The 24,151-nt window shown below is 46.9% G+C and overlaps 4 protein-coding genes and 1 pseudogene across 15 annotated transcripts; 2 read left to right on the forward strand and 3 right to left on the reverse strand.

Annotated features, from left to right (window-relative positions):
- Nucleotides 1-1,822: 1,822 nt before the first annotated feature.
- On the reverse strand, nucleotides 1,823-3,029 carry LOC133914536 (xyloglucan endotransglucosylase/hydrolase protein 31-like). Its single transcript, XM_062357634.1, has one exon. The coding sequence runs from the start codon at nucleotides 3,020-3,022 to the stop codon at nucleotides 2,117-2,119; it is 906 nt and encodes a 301-aa protein (XP_062213618.1). The 5' UTR covers nucleotides 3,023-3,029; the 3' UTR covers nucleotides 1,823-2,116.
- A 917-nt stretch (nucleotides 3,030-3,946) lies between these two features.
- Nucleotides 3,947-5,646, reverse strand: LOC133914911 (riboflavin biosynthesis protein PYRD, chloroplastic-like; annotated as a pseudogene).
- On the forward strand, nucleotides 5,590-7,537 carry LOC133917076 (peroxisomal membrane protein 11-1). 7 transcript variants are annotated; one of them, XM_062361037.1, is made up of 8 exons: nucleotides 5,590-5,745; nucleotides 6,090-6,300; nucleotides 6,393-6,467; nucleotides 6,554-6,628; nucleotides 6,726-6,806; nucleotides 6,899-6,973; nucleotides 7,066-7,239; nucleotides 7,338-7,537. In XM_062361037.1, the coding sequence occupies exons 2-8, from the start codon at nucleotides 6,109-6,111 to the stop codon at nucleotides 7,377-7,379; spliced, it is 714 nt and encodes a 237-aa protein (XP_062217021.1). In that variant the 5' UTR covers nucleotides 5,590-5,745; nucleotides 6,090-6,108; the 3' UTR covers nucleotides 7,380-7,537. The 7 variants fall into 7 exon arrangements, with proteins under 7 accessions (XP_062217021.1, XP_062217024.1, XP_062217025.1 ...); XM_062361040.1 differs by having other exon boundaries at nucleotides 5,602-5,745; nucleotides 6,100-6,300; XM_062361041.1 differs by having other exon boundaries at nucleotides 5,637-5,745; nucleotides 6,105-6,300.
- An 8,364-nt stretch (nucleotides 7,538-15,901) lies between these two features.
- On the reverse strand, nucleotides 15,902-24,074 carry LOC133917077 (vacuolar protein 8-like). Of its 6 annotated transcripts, none has more exons than XM_062361048.1 (4): nucleotides 20,840-20,979; nucleotides 19,942-20,091; nucleotides 19,605-19,715; nucleotides 15,902-17,896 (listed from the first exon to the last, which is right to left on the reverse strand). In XM_062361048.1, the coding sequence occupies exon 4, from the start codon at nucleotides 17,859-17,861 to the stop codon at nucleotides 16,179-16,181; it is 1,683 nt and encodes a 560-aa protein (XP_062217032.1). In that variant the 5' UTR covers nucleotides 17,862-17,896; nucleotides 19,605-19,715; nucleotides 19,942-20,091; nucleotides 20,840-20,979; the 3' UTR covers nucleotides 15,902-16,178. The 6 variants fall into 6 exon arrangements, with proteins under 6 accessions (XP_062217032.1, XP_062217031.1, XP_062217029.1 ...); XM_062361047.1 differs by having other exon boundaries at nucleotides 19,838-20,091; XM_062361045.1 differs by lacking the exon at nucleotides 20,840-20,979 and adding an exon at nucleotides 23,174-24,074 and having other exon boundaries at nucleotides 15,902-17,914; nucleotides 19,605-20,091.
- LOC133917079 (dihydrodipicolinate reductase-like protein CRR1, chloroplastic) lies at nucleotides 20,393-22,519 on the forward strand. The gene is made up of 7 exons (XM_062361050.1): nucleotides 20,393-20,538; nucleotides 20,633-20,683; nucleotides 20,774-20,831; nucleotides 20,943-21,025; nucleotides 21,509-21,603; nucleotides 21,689-21,806; nucleotides 22,166-22,519. The coding sequence occupies exons 1-7, from the start codon at nucleotides 20,443-20,445 to the stop codon at nucleotides 22,295-22,297; spliced, it is 633 nt and encodes a 210-aa protein (XP_062217034.1). The 5' UTR covers nucleotides 20,393-20,442; the 3' UTR covers nucleotides 22,298-22,519.
- Nucleotides 24,075-24,151: the final 77 nt, after the last annotated feature.

Here is a 24,151-nt window from a genome sequence, read left to right on the forward strand (position 1 = left end):
CATGGCCTGTCACTTCTAACTGCTCCTGTCACGCTCGGTGTCAGTCCCTGCTACGGCCTTGCAAGGAGGCGTGGAGACATTTAATGCACGGATCCCATCATGGGACATCCGGCGCGCCTCGGGATAGCATCAGGAAACCCAAAGTGCCCCACCTGCTGCCCTGCTGTGTTAGGTGTACAAGACTGAGCGGGCATGCCGGGCCGTTCAATGGCTGCCCGATGGGCCCTCTCCATGGCACCCATTGCAGAACGGCATCATGACGAACAAGACCAGATGGGGGCGTGTTTTCAACCCTCCCCGTCATTTCGCGCAGCAGCCTATGATGGTTGCTTTTCATTTATAGTGCCTTGGAACTTGTGCCCTCCTATTCTGGGCATGCTATCGTCGGCGAGTATTTAAGGAGGAACCGGTGGATGATCAGGACAAGTTGGAGCACATAAGCTGAGATCACTGAAGAATAAGTAGTCCGAAGCTCTAAGATAGAGAAATATTCTTGTAACCAACAACATCTCTGAGAGACATTCTCAGAGCATTTATAGCACACACACGGGAGTAAGGTATTACGCTCAGTGCGGCCCGAATTTGTCTAAAAATCTCCAGTGCATTTACTGCATTCTGCATCCGATCATTCCATCCCACCTGCATCGCATTTATGCCCATTTATTTCACTCGCAAAACAGATTCAGAATCATCCTCCGGCCGAATCTCAAAAGGGGTCCCTCCGGATCCCTGCTTGAGGAGTTCACCATCCGACACACACCATCTAGGACATCACTACTAGCTAGTCGAGCCCCCAATTCGAGCCCTCATCCACCGAGATGCTCTGGCACCGTGCCGCCTATGTTCCGGCCACATAGCTCCGTCACCAGACCAATGTCGCCTTAGCCTCTAGCTGATTTGGCCAAGCTCAATTGACCCGACATGCCCTGGCCTTCTATCCCTTCTCCAGCGGCCAAGCACCAATGGTGCCACCGGTCGTCGTGTTCCCGAGCCTGATCAGAGCCGCTCATCTCCTTCCTCTTTCTCTATAAAATATTGGAGCCCGAGTCACTGTGGTTTGCCCGTTCGAGCCTGAGCATCGCCAGTCGTCCATCATCTTCTTCTACCTCTGGCCACCCCCGTCCAACACCCTCTCGCCCGCCCGTGAGCGTAGTGGTTGACGGTTGTGGTCGGGCGCGTTGTTAGGAACGAGGATGTGTGGTTAGAAGGGTGGTCGGGAGCATGCCTTGTGTGGCATTGTCGGTGTCAAAGTCGCTCATGAGCGTGACGATCTCCCGTGTCACTCCCTCAACTCCATCAACCCCACCCCTCAGCCCCGCATCTGCCTTGTCTGGTCACACCCCCAGGCACCCCAGCCGCACCCGCATGTCACCGCCTCCGCTCCTGCGCAAGCCGACCACAACCCCGCTCATGCGCTGCCCCCTCCCCTCGACGCCACCACTGTTGACGTCTTTTTTTTCAATTTAGTGACTAGAATGTCTAAGTGTACAATAAACATACTCGAGCAATAGTTGAGAGAGGTCGTATGGACTTTTTTATTTAAAAATTTGTATGATTAAGCTACCGTCGCTAGGTGTCACGGGGGCATATAATCTGGGCTCTTCTCAGATTGGGCCTGGACTCATAGGTCGGAATAGGCCCAAGATATTTTGCGTAACTGTATTTGTTTATTCATCAGCAACGTTATGAAAGCTAAACAAAATTTCCTTAAAAAAAGGTAATCAAAAGTTCACTTGCAGCAGCTACGCCTGGGGAGTTCTTCATGAATCAAATGATTTACCCAACCTTCAATGTAAAGCACTGTACCGAAAGCCAGGCCGAATTTTGACATTGGAGCGCACATCATATTTACTTTCGGTTACTGTAAGAACTTCTCGTGGGAAAATACAAGAAATTTCACTTGAACAAATACTTGCAGAATTTTTAACTCCATTGCAAAGCTCATGCATTTAACTAGTACCTAGAAAAAGAAGAGACCTTCCGTTCCCAAATCACAGCAATTATTCATGGTTTTTTGGTTAACAAAACGACACTGCACGCAGCCAACATCACCTCATTCCACATGGACTTGTCACATTGAACGGTGCACGGATCATGGACAAAGTGCCGCCAAGATCTAAGCTTTACTGCCTCCGGCGTCCACCGCTTCCACAGCAGCAGCAGTGGCGGCGGCGGCGGCCTCAGTAGGCGCATCGCCGGCATCTGCATCCTGGCATTCCTCTTCTTCTTCCACTGAAAGCGCAATGGGCGGCACCCTGACGTCTCTGTAGCTGCAGACGTAGGGCGCGTCGCGGCCGTGGTACGTGCCGGTCCACCTCCCCTCGTCGATGTGGCTGGCGTCCCACACGGACGCGTACAGGAACATGGGCTTCACCGGCCACGGCTCCCCCTCGCACCGCTCCTCCCGCCGGATCAGCTCGCCGTCGACGCGCCACTCGATGGCCTTGTCGTCCCAGGCGATGGCGTAGTGGTGGAAGTCGTCAGAAGAATCGAAGGGGAGCCGGTGGATCTGCTCCCGCCCGCCGCCGCCTTCGACGTGGAAGTTGGTCTGGACGGCGCACTTGTCGTGGCCGAGGAACTCAAAGTCGATCTCGTCCATGTCGGGGGAGCCCTCCAGGGAGGAGAGGTAGAGGTTGTAGTTGAGACCCGCGGTGTCCCCGTCCGGGGCGCGGATGGTTGCCGTGACGGCGCCGCCGGGGAGGTAGCGGCGGCGGGAGCGCCAGCGCGCGCCGCCGCGGTCATCGTAGGTGACGTGGATCTCGCCGGCGTGGGGCACGTGGCGGCAGGCTTCGGGGCAGTAGTCGACGGCGATGTGGGCCAGCGTCTCCGTGCCGTGGCGGTGGTGCGGGTGCGGCACCGCATCGCCGGACTCGGATCCAAACGCCATGATGGAGAGCTGGAAGCCTGGAAGGTGGTGTGAGCTGGAGTGGAGGTGGAGCTGTGCGGAAGCGTCAACAAGTGGGTGGGTTTTTGTTGGGCCGGATCCGCGACATCCGCCGCGCCAGGCACGTGCTTTCTCCATCGCTCTCGCTCTCTGAGACTCCGATGACTCGCCTGCACGGCAGGTCGCCGGCTCGCCGCTCGACGGGAGGAGCAATCGGCGCACACGGCCACAGAATATATGCACGTTCTACTTCAGCAAGCAATTCAGCCACAGAATGTATGCATCTTCTCATGTTCGGGAAGCAGCTAGATGATATTCAGATGGTATATTTATAGGAGAACTAAAAATATGGGATATACTGATATACACCTTCTGTTCAAGAATGTAAGAGGTATTTATTTCGAAAAAGTTAAACTTTATAAGTTTTGATCAATAATTAATTAAATTATATATATGTTTAGCATACAAAATTTGTTTCAAAAAATTTGTATTTCAAAGTACTTTTAATATAACGCTAATTTTATAGCAATTGATGATAACATATTATAAGAAAAATTAACAGTTAATGTTTATTTTTAATGATTTTTCTAAAACAAAATACATCTTACATTCTTGAACAGGAGAGTACTCGGAGTCAACTCATGCAATGATTCAGCTATATGGCTCTGTTCGCACAGCTGAAATTTATGACTTTTTGTTAAAAGTTGCTTATGGCTATTGACTATTAGCTTTATGAGAAATTTTTAGATTTTCGGCATACCAAAAGCTAAAAAAACTACTAACAGTCAACTTATCAGTTTTTAATTTATTTTATCAGAAAACAGCTTTTCAGCTTTTTAAAAAATAGCAATAAAATAATCTATTTATTTCAGTTTTTAACTTTACAGAAGCAAAAACCAATAATAAGCCGAAACAGATATGGCCTGTAAACAAACCTGAAACCCCACATGGCTCACGGCTGCAGGTCACGCTTCAGCCTTCAGGTTTACATGACCATCTGTTTACAAGAGGAGGAAAAACAAACACTGCCACAAGGTCACCAATCCTCATACAGAAAAGACACTAAACATAGCCCTCGAGCAGCACACTTCCATCTACCTCCTTGCGCTCTACATTCTTCAGTGGAAACGACTGACTACCACCAAATGCCAGGATGCTGAGCCCTTCGCTCACGAGCCAAACAGGCAGAAGCTACACAACAACCTTCTGCACCAGCTTCTCCTCCTGGAAATCGTTCAGAAGTGACGCAAAGCCTTCTCCGACTTCTCTGAAATCCACTAACACACAAAGCCCTCGCTGTGCAAGAAGTTGAAGAATGGAGTCTAACTCTATCTGACGAAGGACTGCAACTTCAACTCCTGCAGGCTCCACGGTGACAGGACTATCAGCAAAAACTATTGCCTTAGATGCATTCTCTTCACTGAGAAAGGGGATATAAAACAGGGAACCTTCGCCCTGTGCTATGATGATATAAGAGGTTGGTTTGCTCCAGCTTCACACGATATAGGTAAGGTTGACATCTTGGCTAGGTTGCTTGAAATTATAACTCCATCGTATTCTTTCACTAACTGAGTAGTATCCTCCTGATTGATCAGCTCCTTTCCCAATTTGATTTGTGACGATTCCGTTAATCGAGAGTGTAGCTCTGTTCATTCATGCAATAGATGAACACCAGTACCAACATGAACATATTTTCAAAGGGGAAAGGAGCATCATATTGATATAGAGTGGGAAAAAATGGAAAATACTACACTAGCATAAATGAAACAATGAGCATTCTACATTGACAACCACAGTCAAAAGACCAACAATTTGGATCTATGGTTAAACTTAAATTTCGAAGTATAGCTATGCCATTGGACAGTATCTGTTTATTAGCAGTTCCCTAACTGCAAAATGCGTACACTGATGTTACCAAAATCGAAAAGACTAGCAAGACACTTGGAGTTGGATATTTACCTCAGGGTTGCAAAGGCCTTCCCAGTAAGCATACGATGGATGTAAGCTTCATTTAGCTTGCGGCATAATGATTCCTCCACGCCCACCCTCACATCTATCCCGGCACCTCGGAGCTTTTCAATCCCTTTGGACGCCACTATAGGATTTGGGTCAGTCATCCCCACGACAACTTCCATTACTTTTGCATTGATAAACGCTTCGGTGCAAGGAGTCCTCCCGTAATGGTTGCAGGGCTCTAGGCTCGCATAAGTCGTAGAATTTCCTTCCCCTGTTTGGACTCGCCCTGCCAAAAAAAATAATTGACTTCATCCGGCGCAGTCGTTTGGATGGACACCAACAGCTGACTCGCCTACGCTCTCGTGCCCACGCTGAGTTCATTTCCGCCCTCACGCTGTGTGAAATCACGGACGGTCGATTCCTTTATCAAATATTTAGCTCGCCCAGCTTTTGACAGGGCAAGCGTGAATCAAAACCAAACAGCATATTTAGCTTCCAGTAGCCTTGCTGCCGTTGGCCTCCTTGTTCCTCACCGTCGTAGTCATTGGCTTGGCTCGCCGCCGGCCGCTGCCTCCTTGCTCAGCCAGCCCAGGCCCTGGAAGCAGGGCCCGGTTCATCAACGCTTCTTATTTTTCTGCAGGGAGCGCAGACCAGAAGATGGCCCATTGCATCACTGTAAATTCTTCAGTCACGCAGAGACGCTTGCTACGATTCCGGCCCACACCCAAGGGAGTGCTAGAATCCAAAAGTATCGCTCAGCGGAGCGGAGGAAGAAGAGCGCCCCGCGCCCTCCACGTACTTGTCATCTCATCTCAATCCACACAAATCGAATGGCGCAGTGCAGTAGGCAGTAGCTGAGGAAGCAACTCCAGCGCTTGGAATTGGAAGGCCTCGGCTAACACCAGGTAGCCGTCCCTCCTCTATCCATCCCTTCACTGGGATTCTTCCTGTCTCATCGCCAGCGAGAGGTAATTGTACTCTCCTGCGTCTTGGTTCGGTTCTTATGATATTTAGGGCAGTGGGTGTATATGCTACTTAGTTCAGAAACGATATGCTCGTATACTGATGCTATGCGCTGCTGATAGATACTTGGATGCTAGGTTGTCTGCACATTTCCATACCTGCTTGCTTAGTTGCTTTTACTCTGATTTCATTTTGTTCTTTTTATGAACCTCACCTGAGAACCGAGAAAAGTATCACAAGTAGAAGATAATATGGTTGATGTGCCTTTAATTTGGTGAGTTTTCAGTTTTGTGCAGGACAGCAAGATGAGCTCGTTAGATGCCACAAGAGCTGAGCTTGGCCTCGTTGTCCTGTACCTGAACAAAGCCGAGGCTCGGGACAAGATCTGCAGGGCGATTCAATACGGGTCAAAGTTCATAAGCAACGGGCAGCCTGGCACGGCACAGAATGTCGATAGATCCACCACGTTAGCTCGCAAAGTTTTTCGGCTTCTCAAGGTAACATGCCATACTCTCTTGGTATCAAACACAAGTGTTTGAGTGTATCACGCAGCTGATGCTGGTTTTGTTGTTTCATCTTGGATTTCCAGTGGGTCAATGATCTGCATGCTCTTATCAGTCCACCTGCCAAAGGGACTCCTCTTACATTGGTCTTGCTTGGGAAGGTATCCTATTATTTACATCCATCACCAAGAATTCCTCGGTGTGAGAATGATGAGTTTGAGTTAACCTGCGGCTTCTACAATTTCAGTCCAAAAATGCGCTGCTTTCGACGTTCTTGTTCCTGGATCAATTTGTGTGGGCAGGACGATCAGGGATAATCAAGGTTTTTGAACATTTAAACAACTTACTCGCTTTGCCTTGTTAATCCGCTGTGTGATGTATGATTTATCGGCATGATTTTCTTCTGTTTCTGTTGGTAGAACAAGGAGGGCACGGACCGGGTTGCCAGGTTATCCCTGTACTGCTGGATGGCTTCTTCTGTCTGTGCAGGTCTAGTTGAGGTAAACATGATTTCATAGCATGTTCTTCTAAATTTCTACAGCCATTATGCCGGCCTGCCGAATTAACTGATTGTATGTCTGCTATTTTGCAGCTTGGAGAGCTTAAAAGGCTATCGAAATCGATGAGGAAGCTTGCGAGAGAGCTGAGGGACACCGATAAATACGAGGTATATATGCTTTCATTTCTGCCACCGACCGATCATAGGAACATAGAGCGCATGCAGTTAATTTCTCCCCCGTCTTCTGTGGTGGTTTGCAGAATGAACAGTACCTCAGCAAAATGAGACAGTCAGATGAACGGCTCCTGGCTCTGGTCAAGGCGGCCATGGATGTGGTCGTGGCTATAGGGCTTCTTCAGCTGGCACCCAAGAAGGTCACTCCGAGAGTGACAGGAGCATTTGGATTAATCACTTCGCTCATCTCCTGCTATCAGGTACCCTCCACATCTGTTCGTTGCGCAGACGTTCTTCAGGAATGCAAGTGATATGCTAATGATTCGTGCTCGATCCGTTGCTTCCATGGCTCTTGCAGCAACTTCCTTCGCGTGCTCCTGCGGCCAAAGTCAAGGCATGATCAGGGGTGTTACCGTTGTATCCCAAAGGAAGTCATCAGTCATCACTGGATGATGATTATATGTGGCGGTATAGATTATTCAACACCATCGATTGTCTGTACGGGTTTATGCTTTTATGCCGCATCTTCTGCACAGTAATGGACATGCTTGTCTCGTATGCGCTTCGCCAGGTGAGAATATTTTTGCGGGAGTGGTACGTTAGGGTGCTTCTTGTTTGGCTCAGGTTCGCAAATGCGTAGAAAACCAGTTGGAAACCGTGAAAACTGGTCAATTTGGTCCACGTCGAATTCTGAATTCAATCGTTTTCGAATTTGAATTCAAAAAATAAAAATAAAAAATCACAAAAAAATACTAGAGATATTTCTAAGACCTTACGTGAAAACAAATTCAAAAATAATGTCCTTTGCACCATATTTCATGGAGAGGAAGTTTAGAAAAAAAAGAAAAATCATGCTTTAAAAAGCGTTAACTCACGTTAAGGAAAATATTAACACGCAAAACACTTTTTTTTGTGTAGGTGTAAATTGAGAAAATATAAAAAATTTAATTTCACTTCATTTAGAGTTTTATTAATTTCTCCATAATTTTTACAAAGTTCACAAGCATAAAGTGAATATGTTATGAAAAAAACTGTAATTAACTTTGTCATGTCTACAATTATTTTTTCTACACAAAGAATTGTTTAAGTATACTTAATAAAAGTGGTTTCACTAGTTTTGGGGGTGTGATGGATTAGTTATGAAAGCAACACATTTAGTCAATCTGCATGTTACAATAAATATTTCATGTATTTTTAGAATATAGAGGATCATGTAAGAAGACAAAAAAATTGGTTTCATGATTTTTGGATTAGCAATAATTAACTATCAATTTAACTAGGTTTAGCAAATAATTTTTCTCACATAAAATATATAACTTTTCATGAGTATAAATATTTTTATCATTTTCACTTGATTTAAAGTTCAGATGAATTAGTTATAGATTTTAAAAGGTTGAGCTATTTTTGGCTTCTCTTGAATTTTACTGAAATTTGATAAAACCGACGGTTCTTTTGGAATTCAAGCGGTTTTTTGCACAAACAAAATGCGGTCGAAAAAAAAATTGATCGATTTTCAGTTGAATTTAGGCTGTTACCAAATGATCGATTCGGGTGATGACCGGTTGGATTATGTTGAATTCTCGCCAAATTGCCATCATATTTTCTGATATTCGTGAAAACCATGAATTCATCGCCTAGTGAATTCCGACGCACCACCTAATTTGCTAACACTGGTTGGCTCTGAGCCGTCAGCAGTGATCCCGGATAGTTGGGATGGCATTCAATTAGATAGGACAGGCAGCAAAATCAATTCTTGGCAGATCAAACAAAAAGTTTCACCTAGGGACCAAACATGATGTCACGAATTGAAACGTAGACGTCATCACAGCATGATTTAAAAAGAACCAAGAACGGACAAGAAATTGTGTCGTCGATCACAGTAGTTTCTAAAATGGGCGTAAAATCTATTATTTTAATATTTAAAAAAAGTCACCTTATTCGTTCTCAAACTCACAAAATTATCACGTTAATATGAAAATAAAATCTAGACCACTCATTATTATAAATATGTAACGGTTTAGATTTAATAAAAAAACTACAGCAAATATGATTAATAATTAGTTAGATTTAGAATTAAAAATTATGAAAAATTAGCGAGTTCGATTTCTATACAATTTGGGAAACAAAATAACAAAATAAAAACCCAAGTAAAATAAAATAAATAATAAAAATAATCTAATTTTTAATCAAAAATTATTGTGACAAAAAATTAAATAAGTCTAGCCACGCTATTAGCATGGAGTCACTTGCTAGTTTATATATAAAGCTTATGGATCTCTGTCAGGGGAGGGGAAGCGATCAAATTGGCAAGTAAAGGCACTGATGTGTTTAGCAACAACAAGAATACAAGAACCGTATAATATTGTTGGATAAAAATACACTTTTATATTTAATTTAATTTTTAGATAAATCATGAACATTATTTGATAGATTAAGGGTCTGTTTTGTTGGCACCTAATTTTGCCGTAACTAGACTTAAAAAAAGTGTAGCTATCATAAAAATATGGTGAACAAAAAATAGCTACCGTACTTGCGACAAAGTTTGGCAAAACAAAGTATATGGCATGTGAGACAGAGAACTAAGAAAATTTAGCAAACCACAATGGTAGCATTGAACCAAAAACATAGCTAAGAATATGTGGCACGTCTAACAAGATATGGCGTGGTGAGGTGTGATTAGCAATCAAATAGATCCTAACATCATGATACGGCAAGAGTACAATCTAGACATGTATGTAACATGATTACATAGATTTTTAATATATTCATTGACAGAAACAACATAGTACTGTTAAGCATGACATACGTGAGGAAATAAGAGTTCGATCAATGAACATATCAATTAGTAGGGAGAGATGTAGAGGTCCTCTCTGATGGCGATGCAGAGGATGACGACGAATAAGACATTCAGGAAGTAATAGATGGTGAAGAGGAATCTAATCGTGATCAGTTGTGTCGAACGCTTCTCAAAACCTTATTCCCCTCTCCCGGTGCAGGATTTCAAGGGCGATGGGTTATGGAGACTTGTTGTCTTGATTGCCGTTGCACGTTGACGCAGTAGGATGAAATATCCTACTTGTGGCGGTGCAACAAAGAGAAAGAAGTAAAACTCTAACTTGTTGTATCCACGTGTGGCGACAATGACCCATAGGTATATAGAGAGAAAACCACACAACCCATATGTGTTACGATTGATTTCTATATATAATCATATTGATCATGTTTCCATAAAATAAAAAATATAACTGTAAAAAACCGCACATGCATAAACAATTAGACTTAATTTCAACGGACTATGTGCCCATGCCATTCACTCCAGCGAGGCGAGCGAGCGCATGTGTGCTCTTTTAGTCTTCACAAGCTAAGGGGTAAAAGAGAGAACTAATTTTAAGTTATTCTTCCTCCACCTTTGCTAACAACATGAACTAAAAAACTACAATATTCTTTCACATAATAGACCTTTTAAGATTTATTAAAAATTATTTGAATATAATAGGCCAAGTCCATATATATTCTAACTAATACAACACCAAGATACCTAGAAATCAAGAAGCTAACGAATTTGCTGGACCAGAGACATCATCGTATGAAATTATCGTCGAAATATAAATAATTTGACACCCAAATACCTAATCAAGAACCAAAGGGGAACGGTAACAGGATGCACGACATCAAGAACTCGGGAATAGGGAGAAGAAGAACGAGAACCCACCTCGTTTCTTTCAGATTCCCGGTTCTTGGCCGCTCCAAGAGCAATAGACTTCTACTGGCGGTATCTCTTTAGAATGGGATCAATTTGCTACATTAGTTTAACAATTTGCTACATTAGTTTATTATCAGTGATCAAGATAGATCCATAAGTAAATAAGGTAGCAAAATTGCCTATCGTAAGAGCTAAAGATAGTACCTGGGTCGTGCCTACTGGATCAGCCCAAGGTACGACACTATAGGCATGACCCAGGTACGATGGTAGACGGGTCGGAGTGACACGGCACGGCTTGCCAGGCTATGCCTGGGTCGACGTCTTGGCACGGTAGGTTGGCACAGCACGATCCGGTTCAGACGGGTCGGCACGGACACGGCCCATCCCGTCCGCCCCTGCACCGCCTCGCTGCCCCGCCCTGCACCGCCTTCCCGCCCCTATGCCGCCTCGCCCGCCAGTCCTGCCCTGCTGCCCGGTCGCGCCGCCCGGCCCCACCACCCAACGGCCTGACACAGCCCATCGTGCCGCAACCATGCCCGGGCCGTCCTGACGCGGTATTGTGCTTCACGGGTTGTGCCGTGGGTTGAGCGCGCGGCACTACGACCCGTTACAGTATACATACCATGTCAAGTCGGACCTGTGCCAGGCCAACCCGACTGACAGGCTCGACCCTGAGGCAAGGCAAATGGGGCGACCGCCCAGGGCCCTAGGGTTCAGAGGGGGGCCATCTTGTATTTAGATAGGTATTAGTGAAAAGACAATGATGTCGCCTAGAAGGGGGGGGGGGGTGAATAGGCGTTTTTAAAATTCAACCCTTTCTACCGTTGGCCTAAACTTGCAGCGAAATATAAACTAACGAGTTTTTCACAAGAGAAAAACCTAAATATGCTAAGCTCAACTAGTGCACAATCACCCTAAAGAAGTGTGGAAATTATAATCCTAAGGTGACAAAAATTACTCAATTCTAGCAAGAGATATGCAATAAAACTTAAATTGAAAAAGGCTGAAAACACTGTTTATATGCCTGAAATTACTGTTCACCGGAGACTCCAGTGTAGTCCGGATACTCCGGTGTGTACAGGTCCGGAAACTCCGGTAAAGGCCGGATTCTCCGGGTTCTGTACAGAACTGAGTCCGAAACTGAATGAAATAAATGAGTAGAGAGTTCTAGCTCAAACCAAGTGATATCGTGTGTTCCCGGAGATGATTCCAAGTAGATTCACGAAGAACCTACACTCAAATACACACAAACAAGTAGATCGAGCAATATGCACAAAGATTTGAGTAAGAACATAAAAGTAAGGAAACAAGAGAGGAGACGCAAAGAATTGTTTCTCGAAGTTCGGATTCACCACCATGAATCCTACGTCTCCGTTGAGGAAGCTCCAACGAGTCAGGTCTCTTTCAACCGCATTTCTCTCCAAGCTCGGTCACACTTGAGCTCGGTTTCCACTAACTTGATCTCTTTTCTTCCGGAGGCGAGATCGACCTTCACAAACTTTCCGTGGCTCACCACAAGCACGGGAGCTCACCGGCGACACCTAGCCGGCTAGGAGGCTTCACCTCCAAGAGTAACAAACGCTTCGAGAACTTCTTGTCAAGAACTCAAGTGCTCAAGAATGGATTTAGCTCACTTACACTCAATCTTCCAATCTCTCAATCCAACTCACTTTTCTTCTCAAATCACACACTAGAATGGAGTGGGAGAGGTTCTTTTGGCTCTAAAAATGTGTTCTTTCGTGCCCCTTCCAGCAGCCCCAAAGGATGGGGTGAGTGGGGTATAAATAGCCCACTCCAAAGAACTAGCTGTTACTGTTTTTGACAGAACTGACCGGAGTATCCGGTACTAAATCCAAATACGGCGTCAGAACGGTTACAGAATGTGTCAGAACTAGCCGTTACGCTCTTTTCTGGACTTTTACTGGAGTATCCGGCCTACACCGGAGTCTCCGGTCGGCACTTAACCCAGAAAACAGCCCCGGAGACTTCCCGGAGTCTCCGGCCACTCCAGGTACCGGAGTATCCGGACTTCACTGGAGTATCCAGATTTCACCGGAGTCTCCAACCTTTCCAGGTACCGGAGTATCCGACCTACACCGGAGTCTCCGGCCACAGCACAGCTGACCTCCGAAAAACGGCGATAACTTTTGATTCCGGAGTCCGATTTCGACGATTTTGGATTCTATGAAAAGCTTATTCAGAGAGCTACACATCCCAACTGAATTCATGACCTAAAACACATATGATCAAATTAGAAACACTCTAAAATCCATTTTGGACATTTCCGTACTTTCCGCTCCGGACTCTTAACAACAAACTCTCACTTTTGGTTTGGTTGGGAACTCTTGAGCACTGAGACACGACAATTAGCTCACGTTGCATCCCTCTTAATAGTGCGGCATACCTATACTCAAATTCAAAGATAAAACTCGTTTGAACCACTTTGAGCATTTGAAAACTTTCAAGTACCGATTCTTTTCTTTCAAACCTTGAGGGTTGCTAACTTCCATAAAATCTTCACTCCATCTTTTCTTGATTCTTCATATGATTTATGTGAATCATCCATAGCTTCCCATAGCCTCGCATGGTCCATCGACGTAAAGCCTTCACTCGCTCTTCACCACCGCCTTGGTCCTTCGGCGTCAAGCCATTTGCTTGCCCTTCACCACGGATGGTCCATCGCAGCCGAGTCTTGCTTGCCCTTCACCGTTTTGCCATAGAAAACCACTTTATATTCGATATCTTCAAGGAATTCACTTTTTCATATATGGAGTCCACTTTTGTTCTTCATTCTTGGCATATGTGATTTCAATTCAACTTATGCCTTCTTATAGATCCTAACCCTAATTCACTCTTAAGCATAAAGCACATGGGTTAGTCCATAAAACCTAAATGACAACATTTATACCTTAAGTTACTTGATCTCCACAAGTAACTTATTAGCTTTCATGCATATTGTCAATCTTCATATAGAACCTAACCCCACTCATTCTTAAACACATAGCACACGGGTTAGTCTATAAAACTTTATTGACAAGTCATACCTTTAGTTACTTGATCTCCACAAGTAACTTAGCCTTCAAGCTTATTGCTAATCTTATTGAGCTTCTTCTTCTTATGAGTATCACCAAGAGCTCCTTTATTTAGATGCATATTTCTTCTCCATGCATCACATCCGAGCATCACCTAGAGCTCGTTCATCTCGATGTACTTTCAATCTTCCCATTCACCTAGGGTTCATGCATGTATCTTCACCTAGGCTTCACCTATTGAACAACCTACTAACAATCTCAACAACATTGTTAATCCATATGTATTGTCATTAATTACCAAAACCACATATAGAGGCTAGATGCACTTTCAATTAGTTACAGAAGTCTAATACTAGTACTTGAATTATTTGAGTTGAAAGCTAAGCATCTGACCCTCGCATAAGTAGTGACAAGAAGCATGCAAACTTACTTCTTCGTTAGTGTTGTCTGGCTATGAATTGAGCACATGTACTCGTCAACTAGATTGATAAAGTCCATCTTTATTTTTGGAGTAACATTCTTCTATGGCTTTTCATTAATTCCTTAGTTTTTTTTTTCTCCATGAATGTTCAAGAGTTTTCAGTTTAATTTTGAATAGCTATGTGGGTGAGAGATCTTGTTCCAACCAGAGTTGTTTTTTATAAAAATTAAGAAGTAAAATAGAAAAAAAATTATTACATCTATTTAAATAAAAAATATCGATGATAATATCACATAATAAGTATATACTCTAAATTATGCTATTCCATACTAGGCTAGCATGTGGGTCTTAGCCAATATGTCAATATAAAATCAATATTATTTGTGAATGTATGAACTTATTTGGTATATGTTGGGGATGATCTCTTTCCCCACTTTGTATGGCAAGTCGAAGTCTACCGAAGACTAAACACTCATGGGTATTGCAGTGGTGTTTCAGGAAATGCAGGCGAAGACCATGACGTACCTTTGGTCGAAGCCCGAAGGTTGGCCCATAACCCCCATCCGTGCGGGCGAAGACCACAACGGACCTTCGGTCGAAGCCCGAAGGCACGTCTGTAATTCCTGCCCCCCGCGTAGGCCCGAAGGTCGGAAGTCGAAGGTTGACCGACGATTTCGCTTACCGAAAGATGCGAAGGTACTGGCGTACCTTCGGCCTTCGGCCGAAGGTCGACTCATGGCCCTCAGCGCAGCCATGAGCTAGCCGAAGACCACAAATGGACGTCGATGCCCACTTAACTACCTAAGGCAGAGTTGTAATTATGCAAATGTACTTGATTGTACCATAATACCCCCGAATATATCGGGAATGTGACAGTTGAGGGGGTTAAACTGTAAATCCAAGCGCTAGGTAGTTAGGTACGGGTTATAAATAGGACTATACTGTACATAAAATGAAGAGAAAAATCAAGATCATTTTACTTATAACACGTGTCACACTCAGAAGTCTTCTATCTTCCCCTAGAACGAAGGTCGTCTTTGGTTGAAGTTAGCGGTTCCAATAGTATATAGCTTACCTAGAACGAAGTTCGTCTTTAGTTAGAGTTAACGGTTCCAACAGTATATAGCTTATAAATAATTCTCTTAAATCATGAGACCTCTTATTTCTATTTCGTCCTGAGCCCAGCACATACTAGGACCGGCCCTGCCGACTGACCTATTTGATCATCCCTTATAAGAGCGGTAAAAAATTAATTGCCCCAGATGCCTTAGAATGCGGCCAGGGATCGCCACCTCGCGCGCCGACACTAGAGCGTACTAGGTTCATGGCGGCGCGAGCTAGGGAGGATCTCGGGGGTCAGCCGGAGTGGGAGCCGAGGAGAAGCGACTGCACAACGCCCGCGCAACAAGCCGCAAGTATTGGGAGCAGCTCCTTTCCTGCTTGGCACGCGTACGAGGCTAGCTCAGCTAGAATAGAAGCGTGCGGCACAGTGCCGTAAAGAGGACCCTTGCCGCATGCTACTTAAACAAACATGCATGATTTAATGGAGTACGTGTTCCAAGGTGATGATCCGATTAGCAGTTTCTTTAAACAGACATTTTTCTTACAATTGAAATCTACAAAACATGACCAAATGTATCATATATTCTCACTGTCATCTGAAAGGATCCTCGTTGCTTCCAACGTCTCACTAACCCTTGGACACCAAATGACACTTTCGACGACTCAAAGTCTCCATTTTCTAGCAAATATTCATGATTGCAAAGTTAATCGTAAAAAGCATCCTCATTATTCATCCATTCATTTGATTTAAGTACAGAACAATGCTAACTTATTATACAGAGTGAGAAGCTCCTAAGTAAAGCCCAACATATCCATCACCCTACTTACATTACAACTCAATATTTTCAGTTAACACAAACACCTGCACAGCACCATTTCATACAGAGCGTGAAACTGGACATGATTTTTATACAGGTTACGGCAAAAAGAATTTTTGCAATGTACGATCACATAAGCAGTGAAGCTTAGTTGTTACAGCTGCTACTTGCTACTGAAGAGGCTGCGCAGCCTGCCGCGCTCCAGCCTCTCGAGCAGCTTCTTGGCGCCGGCGACGTCCATGTCGGAGAGTTTCTTGAGGTACCCAATGGCGCCGTGCGAGATCATCAGCTTCTTGCATCGCTTGATCGCCGAGAGTGACAGGAGGCACGAGATGGCGTACTTCTTGGCCGTGTTCACAGGGCTCGGGTCCAGCAGCTGCACGAGGCTGGGCACGCTCTTCTCGTCCTTCTTCATCTCCCGGGCGTTGGGAGGGTAGCTCACCAGTCTCGCCACGGCCTGCGCGGCGACCTCGCGCGCGCCGTTTGACTTGGCCTCCAGCATGTGCACGAGCAGCGGCATGCAGCCGTGCTCGCCCACAACGCGCTTCATGTCGGCTGAGCTGGAGATCCGGCAGATCGCCGCTGCCGCTGCCTGCTGCGCTCCGATTGACCCGACTCTGAGCACATGGACCAGCCGGGGCAGCACGCCGAGTGACACGAGACTGTCGGGCGAGACAGAGCCCACGAGGTTCCGGAGTGCGCTCACCGCGGACTCCTGCGGCAACGGACCGTCGAGGTAGAGGAGCAGGCTGCGCAGCCCGCCCTCCGACACGACGGCGCGTCGCAAGCTGTCGTTGCTGGACGTGAGGTTCTGCAAGCACTCGGCGGCGTAATCCTTGGAGCCGACCTCGGCGCCGCAATCCAACAGGCTGACCATGACACGGACAGTTCCTTCGTCGGCCAATGCTTGTCGCACTTCCGGCACCGCCGAAAGGTTCTTGAGCGCGCCGGCAGCGGCGGACTGGGAGATGGAATCCCCTGTCCGGCAGATCTCAATGAGCGGGCCGACGCCACCGTGGCCGACAATTGCGCGTGCAATGTCAGGTGACATGGACAGGCGCTGCAGCGTGATTGCGGCCTTCTCGCGGCCGACGAGGCTGCCGGACTCGGCCAACCTGATGAGCGGCGGCAGGACACCCTCCGACACGAGCAGCCCCTCGCAGCTTCCGGACTCCGCAAGCTGGCAGATGACCGTTGCGGCCTTCTCCCGCACCTTGGGCGCCGACGCCGTGAGCAGCTGCACCATCGCGGAGACGTTGGCGCGGCCGAGGACAGAGAGAACGCTCCTCTCGTCCTTGTGCAGCGCCTCAAGAAGCCCGTCCACTGCCCGGTTCTTCGCCTCGGAGTGCCCGATCTGCAGCCTCGCGAGCAGCTCCCGGACATCCGCCTGCGCTTCCGACGGGGTGGTCCCCGCCGTAGCCTCTGCCGGAGGCGACGAGCCAGAGGCATCAGACAGCACACCGGTCTTGACAAGCAGCGCGCAGTCCCGGAGGTTGAGGTCCAGATTGCCGGCGAGCGCGTCGATGGCACTCTGCATCTGCAGCTTCCCGGCTCTCGGCGGCTCCCGGCACCGCCCCGCGAGCTCGGCCGCCTCGGCGAGTGTGGCGGCCACCGACTGCAGCAGCTCGCGGCAAAGCGCATTCTTGGCGAAGCAAGGGTGGCTGGACAAGTCGGACAGGCAAGCCGGGAGCCTCTCCAGCTTGGCGGCGATCGCCTTCCACCGCCCCGGAAATGCTCCCGCCGCCGTCGCCGCCGCCAGCACCGCCGCCGCCATACCCTGGACTCGCGCGAGCAGCTCCTCCGCCGTCTCGTCTCCGGCCGCGGGCGGGCCGCCGTGCAGGCTCATTTCTTGGACGCTGCTGCAACACCAGTGGTCGTGATCTGGAGTGGTTGAGAGAACTGACAGCTCAGTGGTGCGACTGTTAGCTAAATTAGCAGAGATGCTGAAATGAAAAGAAGGAAGAGAACAAAAGATGCAGGACTGCAAAAGAAACAAGGGAACAAACGCTAGAGAAGAAACGAGCGGACAGGGGAAGGAATTCTCTTGTTCTATTTGAAGCAAAACAAAAACAACTAGCGTGGAAAGATACCGGTAAACTACATGAGCGCCAAGCTACCATGGAGATTTTGGTTCGGTGAAATGTCAATTTCGAGGTACCAGTGCCAAGATGGCCATGGAGATTTACGGGCTGGGCTGATCGAAAGTCAGAAATTACGTTTGCGTTTCTTCTGTTTGACCTGTTCGTTAAGCATTAATCAGATGAGGTTAAAAACTGGGTGGGTTTTGGACTCGAGGGACGAATGGCTGGCACGAAGGACAAGATGATGATAAAAAAACGCCACTGCATGTTACTAGCCGTGGTACTGCTCTCCTGCTTGCAGAAGCAGACATGCACAGGCATGTTAGTACAACGTACCACTTGCCTACCTGACTGTTGGACTTGGTAATGTTCCTATCCTATTCGGACAGTAGATATGAGTAGGAACAGTGGCACATCAGTAGAAACGCTGTTACTACCGCTCTCTTTCTTGCGTTCTAATGAAAAGATCCTATGCTTTGGTAGCACAAAAGATCCTATGTTACTACCGATGACTGTTGTTTTCCTCTGTTACTACAGCGATGGGCTACCACGGGGAAAGCGAAGTCGTGAGATGCCAAAACCATTCCCAATCTTAAAACTCATGATCCCATCATTAACCGGCAGGGCACTACGGGAGGGCCCGCATGTCAGGGAGAGCACCGCGCATGCACAGCGCCTTTGCGCGCCCAATAGATGATGCGCGAGTGGGCGCCGAATCAGCCAAGCGACGCAGAAACCCAAACCGATCGAGTCCAAGAGGGGGGGCGCATCGGGTTCGGCTCGGTGCTCCACTCACTCGAGAGCAGCTGCTGTGCGTGCGAGTGGGAGTGGCTTGCGCATCCAAAGGTGAGCTCGCTTTGCAGGGCCCGCGTGTCATCGAGCCAGATGGCCTTGGACACTTGCGACGAGGACGGGCGGGTCAGCGGCCTGGGCTTCGCTTCTTCTCCGCTGGATTACCGATGCGGCCCTGCCTGAACGACCGCTATCAGTCTGTCACGCCTGCCTGCGCCGGAATTACCAGCATGCCCTCCTCCAAAAAGACGAAAATTTTGCACAAAAGTACACTGTGCAAGTAGGAGTACTACTTTTTTTTATCTGTCCTTGACCCAACGAAAACATTACAGTTTGTTCTCATGCACTCGACAAAAGCAACAAACATTACAGTTTGTTCTCATGCACTCGACAAAAGCAACAGTTTGGCCTCTTTTTCTTTTCTTTTTTTTAAAAAAAATGGTTACTACAAGTGACCACAATACCAATAACCGGAACCGGCTCGTCTGACTTTACTAAGCAAAATCGGATGATAAACGGTACTATAACTTTGATCCTGTTGTTATCCGTTAGTTTGGAAATGGATCGTCCAAATATTATAGAAAGACGAACAAACAATCAAACCCAGCAGAGAAAGCATCGCACGAGCAGAAGCAGCAGTAGATTCTACGACACAAAGAGCGTACGCCATTGCAGAACTAGAAGCAGTCAAATGCAACTGGAGTTTATGTCCTTACCGCTGCCAATCCCTTGGCTCAACCCGGTCGACGCGTCTCCGCCGCCGCCGCCTCCCCGTCTCTTCTTTCCCTTGACGACGGCGATCGCCGAGACGCAGAGCCCGAGCAGAGCTGCGATCAAGATTGTAATCATCAAAAGCGCAGCAGCTTCTCCTTTTTAACAGTACTCCACTCGTGCTCGTTTAACCGTTGTGCTTTCGCAAGGCCGTGAGTGAGACGGAAGAAGGCTGTACCAGCGGAGAGAGAGAGAGAGAGAGAACGGGTGGGCAGGAGGATTGCCGAATGATCACGCGTGCGGGCCGCCGGGCTCCGGTCCCTGTTGGGTTTTGGCACTTACTGCCGCTCGCATCTCTGCCTGCTATACGTTACTCTCGGCCGGCCGATGAAAGCTCGAACCATGGACCGACGACACCCACCATGGCATGACCAACAGGGCAAATGGCCAATGCCTGTCTGACACCGCATCCGGCACGCCTTGTTACGCTACCTGCATCAAGGATCAAGCAGACATTGCATCAGTACAGTAGAGCGCACGCAACAAGATTGAATGCAATTCAGGCATTAAAGTGACATCCATGTTAACCTTACCATGATAGTCCTAGTACGGGGCCCAAAGAGGTTGACAGTACGCATCTAAGCAAGGTTCAGAAAACCCATGCATCTAAGACAAGTGGTTTCAGGCCACTCACTTTCAGAAGAAGATAAGATAGCTCAGCTCAGTGGAAAACACAAGCGAGAGAGCAAATGATACTGAACCAACACTTGCTCAAGCTCCTGTCGAGCGCCCCCCCCCGCCCCCCCCCCCCCCCCCCCCCCCCCCCCCCCCCGCAGAACAAGTATGGTTTCTTTATGGAACCCTATTCAGATAAGAACATGCGGCAAGGTTGCGAGAAGAAATGCAGCAAAGGTCTTCTGCTCTATGGACACAATCAAGGTACTCCACTGTAGTTTGTATTCTTGGTGAAGTAAACTTCTCCAGCGCTGATAGCTTCGTTCTGAGGGCAAAGCCTGCTGAAATCATTGTCAAGGTTGTTACCATTGGGGCCACCAAAGAAATTGGGAGGACGGGAATACTAGCAGTAAGTAAAGCAAGGGGAATGGTTTTAAACTGATATCTTTGGTTGTCTTACTTCTGGGATCTCACGATGATTCCGTTACGCTCTTAATAGAAATGGGGTATCCCCGTATCAAAAAAAGGGGGGAATGGAGCTCACAGACGCAGGAGAGGTCCTCACCATTTTATCCAAGGCCCTATTTTCATGCCTTTCCGCCGCAGAGCTGCTGCCTGATGGCCTGCTGCCTGCCCTTATCTCACACGGTTTATAAATGCTGGCATAGCTCTTCAGATAAGCGGCATGAAAGAACAGTTGGAAATTCCGGTGCTCAATGATCTCACGATGGTTCTGGGATCCATAGCACAGGTATAGACCTTGTGGCTGTAAATTTCTGACTGCTTCTTTGGGGCATATTTTTTCTGACCGCGCGATCTGTTCTTTCAATCGAGAGCAACTGGTGTGGTTGTTGATTTCAGTGAACCTTCAACTGTTTATGACAATGTCAAACAGGTATGTCAATTATCCACCTACAAGATGGAAAATGATAGGTAAGCTACATTTGATTGTGAGGTACTGAAATCCAAAGTTGCATGGCTTCATAAGCATCGAAAAGTCCCAATGCAGTTTCAAGCAGCAAACAAAGTCGGGGCCACAACAATGCATTTCAGTAATACAATAATGACAAAGAGAAATATAAATGCCATTCAGAACTAAATTTAATTAGCTAATTTGCCAGGTCAATACCTAATCATGTAAAGACTCTTCAACAAATGCTTCAAATGCTTTTCATGCTGAACATTTGATACGAAAAAGAATACTGCTTGACTACCTGAAATGGTTTATGCGCAGGCAGCAGCATTTGGTTTGAGCAGCGTTGTCTACGTTCCAAAAATTGAGTTAGACACAGTAACTGAGCTGTCAGCATTCTACGAGAAGGAAAGCATGTAAAATTATCATCATTGCATTGTTTATAAAATTTACATTGCCAGTATCATTTAAGCATGCAAATTTATGCTTGTTACCTGATCAGGGTTTCTTGGTTGCACCAACACTATCAATTGGCTCAGTGCTACTTCAACAAGCTGCTATACAGGCATCATTCCACTACAGCAATGTAGAGATTGTGGAATCAAGACCTAACCCATCGGTAGGACTTATATGATTTCTAGTAGAATTGGAGAGTATTAAGTATAAATATGATACACAACCCTTTTCCTAAAAAAGGGTAAGGGATGTCCTGAAAAAGAGTAGGGGAAGCGTTCCTGAATCCTGACAAGATAAATACTCAACATTACCATGATACATATAGTTTATGCCTTACCCCCCCACAAAAAAAAGGTACGCTGTATGCCTAACAAAATCACCTACATTACAAACTAGCAGATGTAGCTAACATATATATTTTTGTCGCAGCCAAGGAAAGAAACGCTAAAAGAAAAAACCCACAGAACTCATCAGCAATAGAAGTACTGTTGTCAAGGCTAGACTAACGCTTGACATTGACAGGATTTGCCTTTGCAAGATGCGATACAGATTGAAAATAACATATCGGATCTTGGTCAGTTATACAACAGGGAAGTTATGGAATCCGACAGACCAGTAAGTGTGAGGAGTAGATTTGCAATTCTATCTTTCTAGAGTGATATAGAAACAACACTTCCTCTGTATTGATTAAAAATTGAAAACTATATTTTCACCTCAACAAGAACCCACAACACCATAAATATTTTTGCAATACAAGCTAATGGACTAGTATTTTGAAGAAGATGGAGTGCGTGTACAAAGTATGTGTTAGGGTTTTAACGGAAGCATCAGCAGAATCGACAAGTTAAGCACAAGATCGATACACAAGACACAATGTTTTCTAATAAGGTTCAGCCAACTTGCCTATATCATCATGGCATAACTATGGACGTTCCTCTCCAACTGCTTTCGTCGATTTGCGGTTACAACGGTGATGCCTTCTATTTAAATGTTCGGAATTAGGAGTTCGACTACAATTCTATTCCTTGTCCCATCTAAGTACAACTTAAATCTATCTGTAACTGATCTTGTACACATATTCGACATATATCCTAATAAACTCTACCCTGGATGAATATACACGTCAACCTTAAAATACTGAGTCTAGGGAGGATCGTTGTCCATTTAATCTGTGTATAGACCCAAATTGCAAGACCAAATTGATAGGCAGGAATAGATCCAAATTGCAAGACCAAATTGATAGGCAGGAACGTCGAGTAAGGAAGAACATATCACCGGATGCATAGAGTTGTAGAGGTCAAGTCATTACATCACTAGCTTGCGATTGATAGCTAAGCGCCGCAGCAGCGCAGATCTAACATCGCAGACCATACACACGGATCAATGAAAAAAGAGTAATCAAATATTGAACCGAAGGGAGGGGCGGGGGAATCCCACAGTCATCCCATCCGATTCCGATCGACGCGAGATTGGAATCGGATTGACTTGTGCGGATCCATCGAATTGGATGGACGAAGATGGAGTGATTACCTCAACATGTCCTCGCGAAGCCGCTGCTGTTGAAGGGCGTCCAGTGGCTCACCGACGCTGATGGGATAGGGATCCGGTCGGGGGAAGGATGAGGAGGCGAGCGGCAGCCAGTCCCACGAGTGGCGTGGGGCCGATGCGGCCGCCGCCCTGGTCCTCGTCGCGCTCCTTGCCTCCGTCTCCCCATCATCACCCGGAACTGGCAGCCCAGGGTTCACAGGCGCTACTTCGAGTCCAAGGAGACTACGAGCGGCGGCGGCGCTGATGTTGATCGCCCTGTAGGAGGCCCCGCCTGCTTCGATCAACAATTTGTTAGGGTACTTCGGCGCCGCGCCGCAATCAACCCTCACCTTGCCTCCGTCTCCTTAGCACCCGCCGCACCTGTCTTATCGGACCCGAGCGGCGCTGGTCCAGCTCCGATGAAGTGATGAGCCTCCTCCTCCGCGGCCATGGCTGCTCCGATCCGATCCTCGCTTGCCTAGGGTTACGGTTGCGACTGCGGCTCTGAAAATCGGCATGAGAGGAAAGCGTTGTTGGCTCGAATTCGAAACTTGCCTCTGGCTAGAGGAGTTGAGTGGCAGTCGGAGCCGGACGGGACCGCCCCTCAAGCTCCTGCAGCACAGTGGGAAGTGTCGGGGTGAGCCGGCTCGGGGGCTCGAGGCCATGCATGAGCACGACGAACGAACGCGGCGAAGCCGAGCGAACCGTCTAGGCGGTTCCCCCCGGCGTGCGGATCGGGGTCGGAGCTCGTCCGGGATGCTCCTCGCCGTGATCATCTCGTTGTCGGTGGCGAAGCGGGCGGCGTTCCGACTTCCGTTCATCGGTCAATCTTCTGGCTGGGCCACGCCATACGCGAGCCAGGATAGCTGAACAGAAACAATCGAGATCGACTTTGGCATTTCACTCTAGGCGCTCAACAGATTACCTTGAGCACATACACAATCAGCGATAGTATCATATATATTCTGCCAGAATGTTCAG

The sequence above is a fragment of the Phragmites australis genome, chromosome 4, assembly GCF_958298935.1.
Source record: "Phragmites australis chromosome 4, lpPhrAust1.1, whole genome shotgun sequence".
Classification (NCBI taxonomy): domain Eukaryota; kingdom Viridiplantae; phylum Streptophyta; class Magnoliopsida; order Poales; family Poaceae; genus Phragmites; species Phragmites australis.

Coding starts and splice junctions, on each gene's coding strand:
- LOC133914536 (XM_062357634.1), bottom strand. CDS start 3,022: ATGGAGAAAGCACGTGCCTGGCGCGGCGGATGTCGCGGATCCGGCCCA.
- LOC133917076 (XM_062361035.1), top strand. CDS start 5,906: ATGCTATGCGCTGCTGATAGATACTTGGATGCTAG. Junction 6,301..6,392: donor AAGTTTTTCGGCTTCTCAAG/GTAACATGCCAT, acceptor TTGGATTTCCAG/TGGGTCAATGATCTGCATGC. Junction 7,240..7,337: donor CGCTCATCTCCTGCTATCAG/GTACCCTCCACA, acceptor TGGCTCTTGCAG/CAACTTCCTTCGCGTGCTCC.
- LOC133917077 (XM_062361045.1), bottom strand. CDS start 19,737: ATGATTACAATCTTGATCGCAGCTCTGCTCGGGCTCTGCGTCTCGGCG. Junction 17,915..19,604: donor GAGCCAAGGGATTGGCAGCG/GTAAGGACATAA, acceptor CTGAGCTGTCAG/TTCTCTCAACCACTCCAGAT.
- LOC133917079 (XM_062361050.1), top strand. CDS start 20,443: ATGGTTTCTTTATGGAACCCTATTCAGATAAGAACATGCGGCAAGGTT. Junction 20,539..20,632: donor GCTCTATGGACACAATCAAG/GTACTCCACTGT, acceptor ATCATTGTCAAG/GTTGTTACCATTGGGGCCAC. Junction 21,026..21,508: donor TTCTGGGATCCATAGCACAG/GTATAGACCTTG, acceptor GTTTATGCGCAG/GCAGCAGCATTTGGTTTGAG.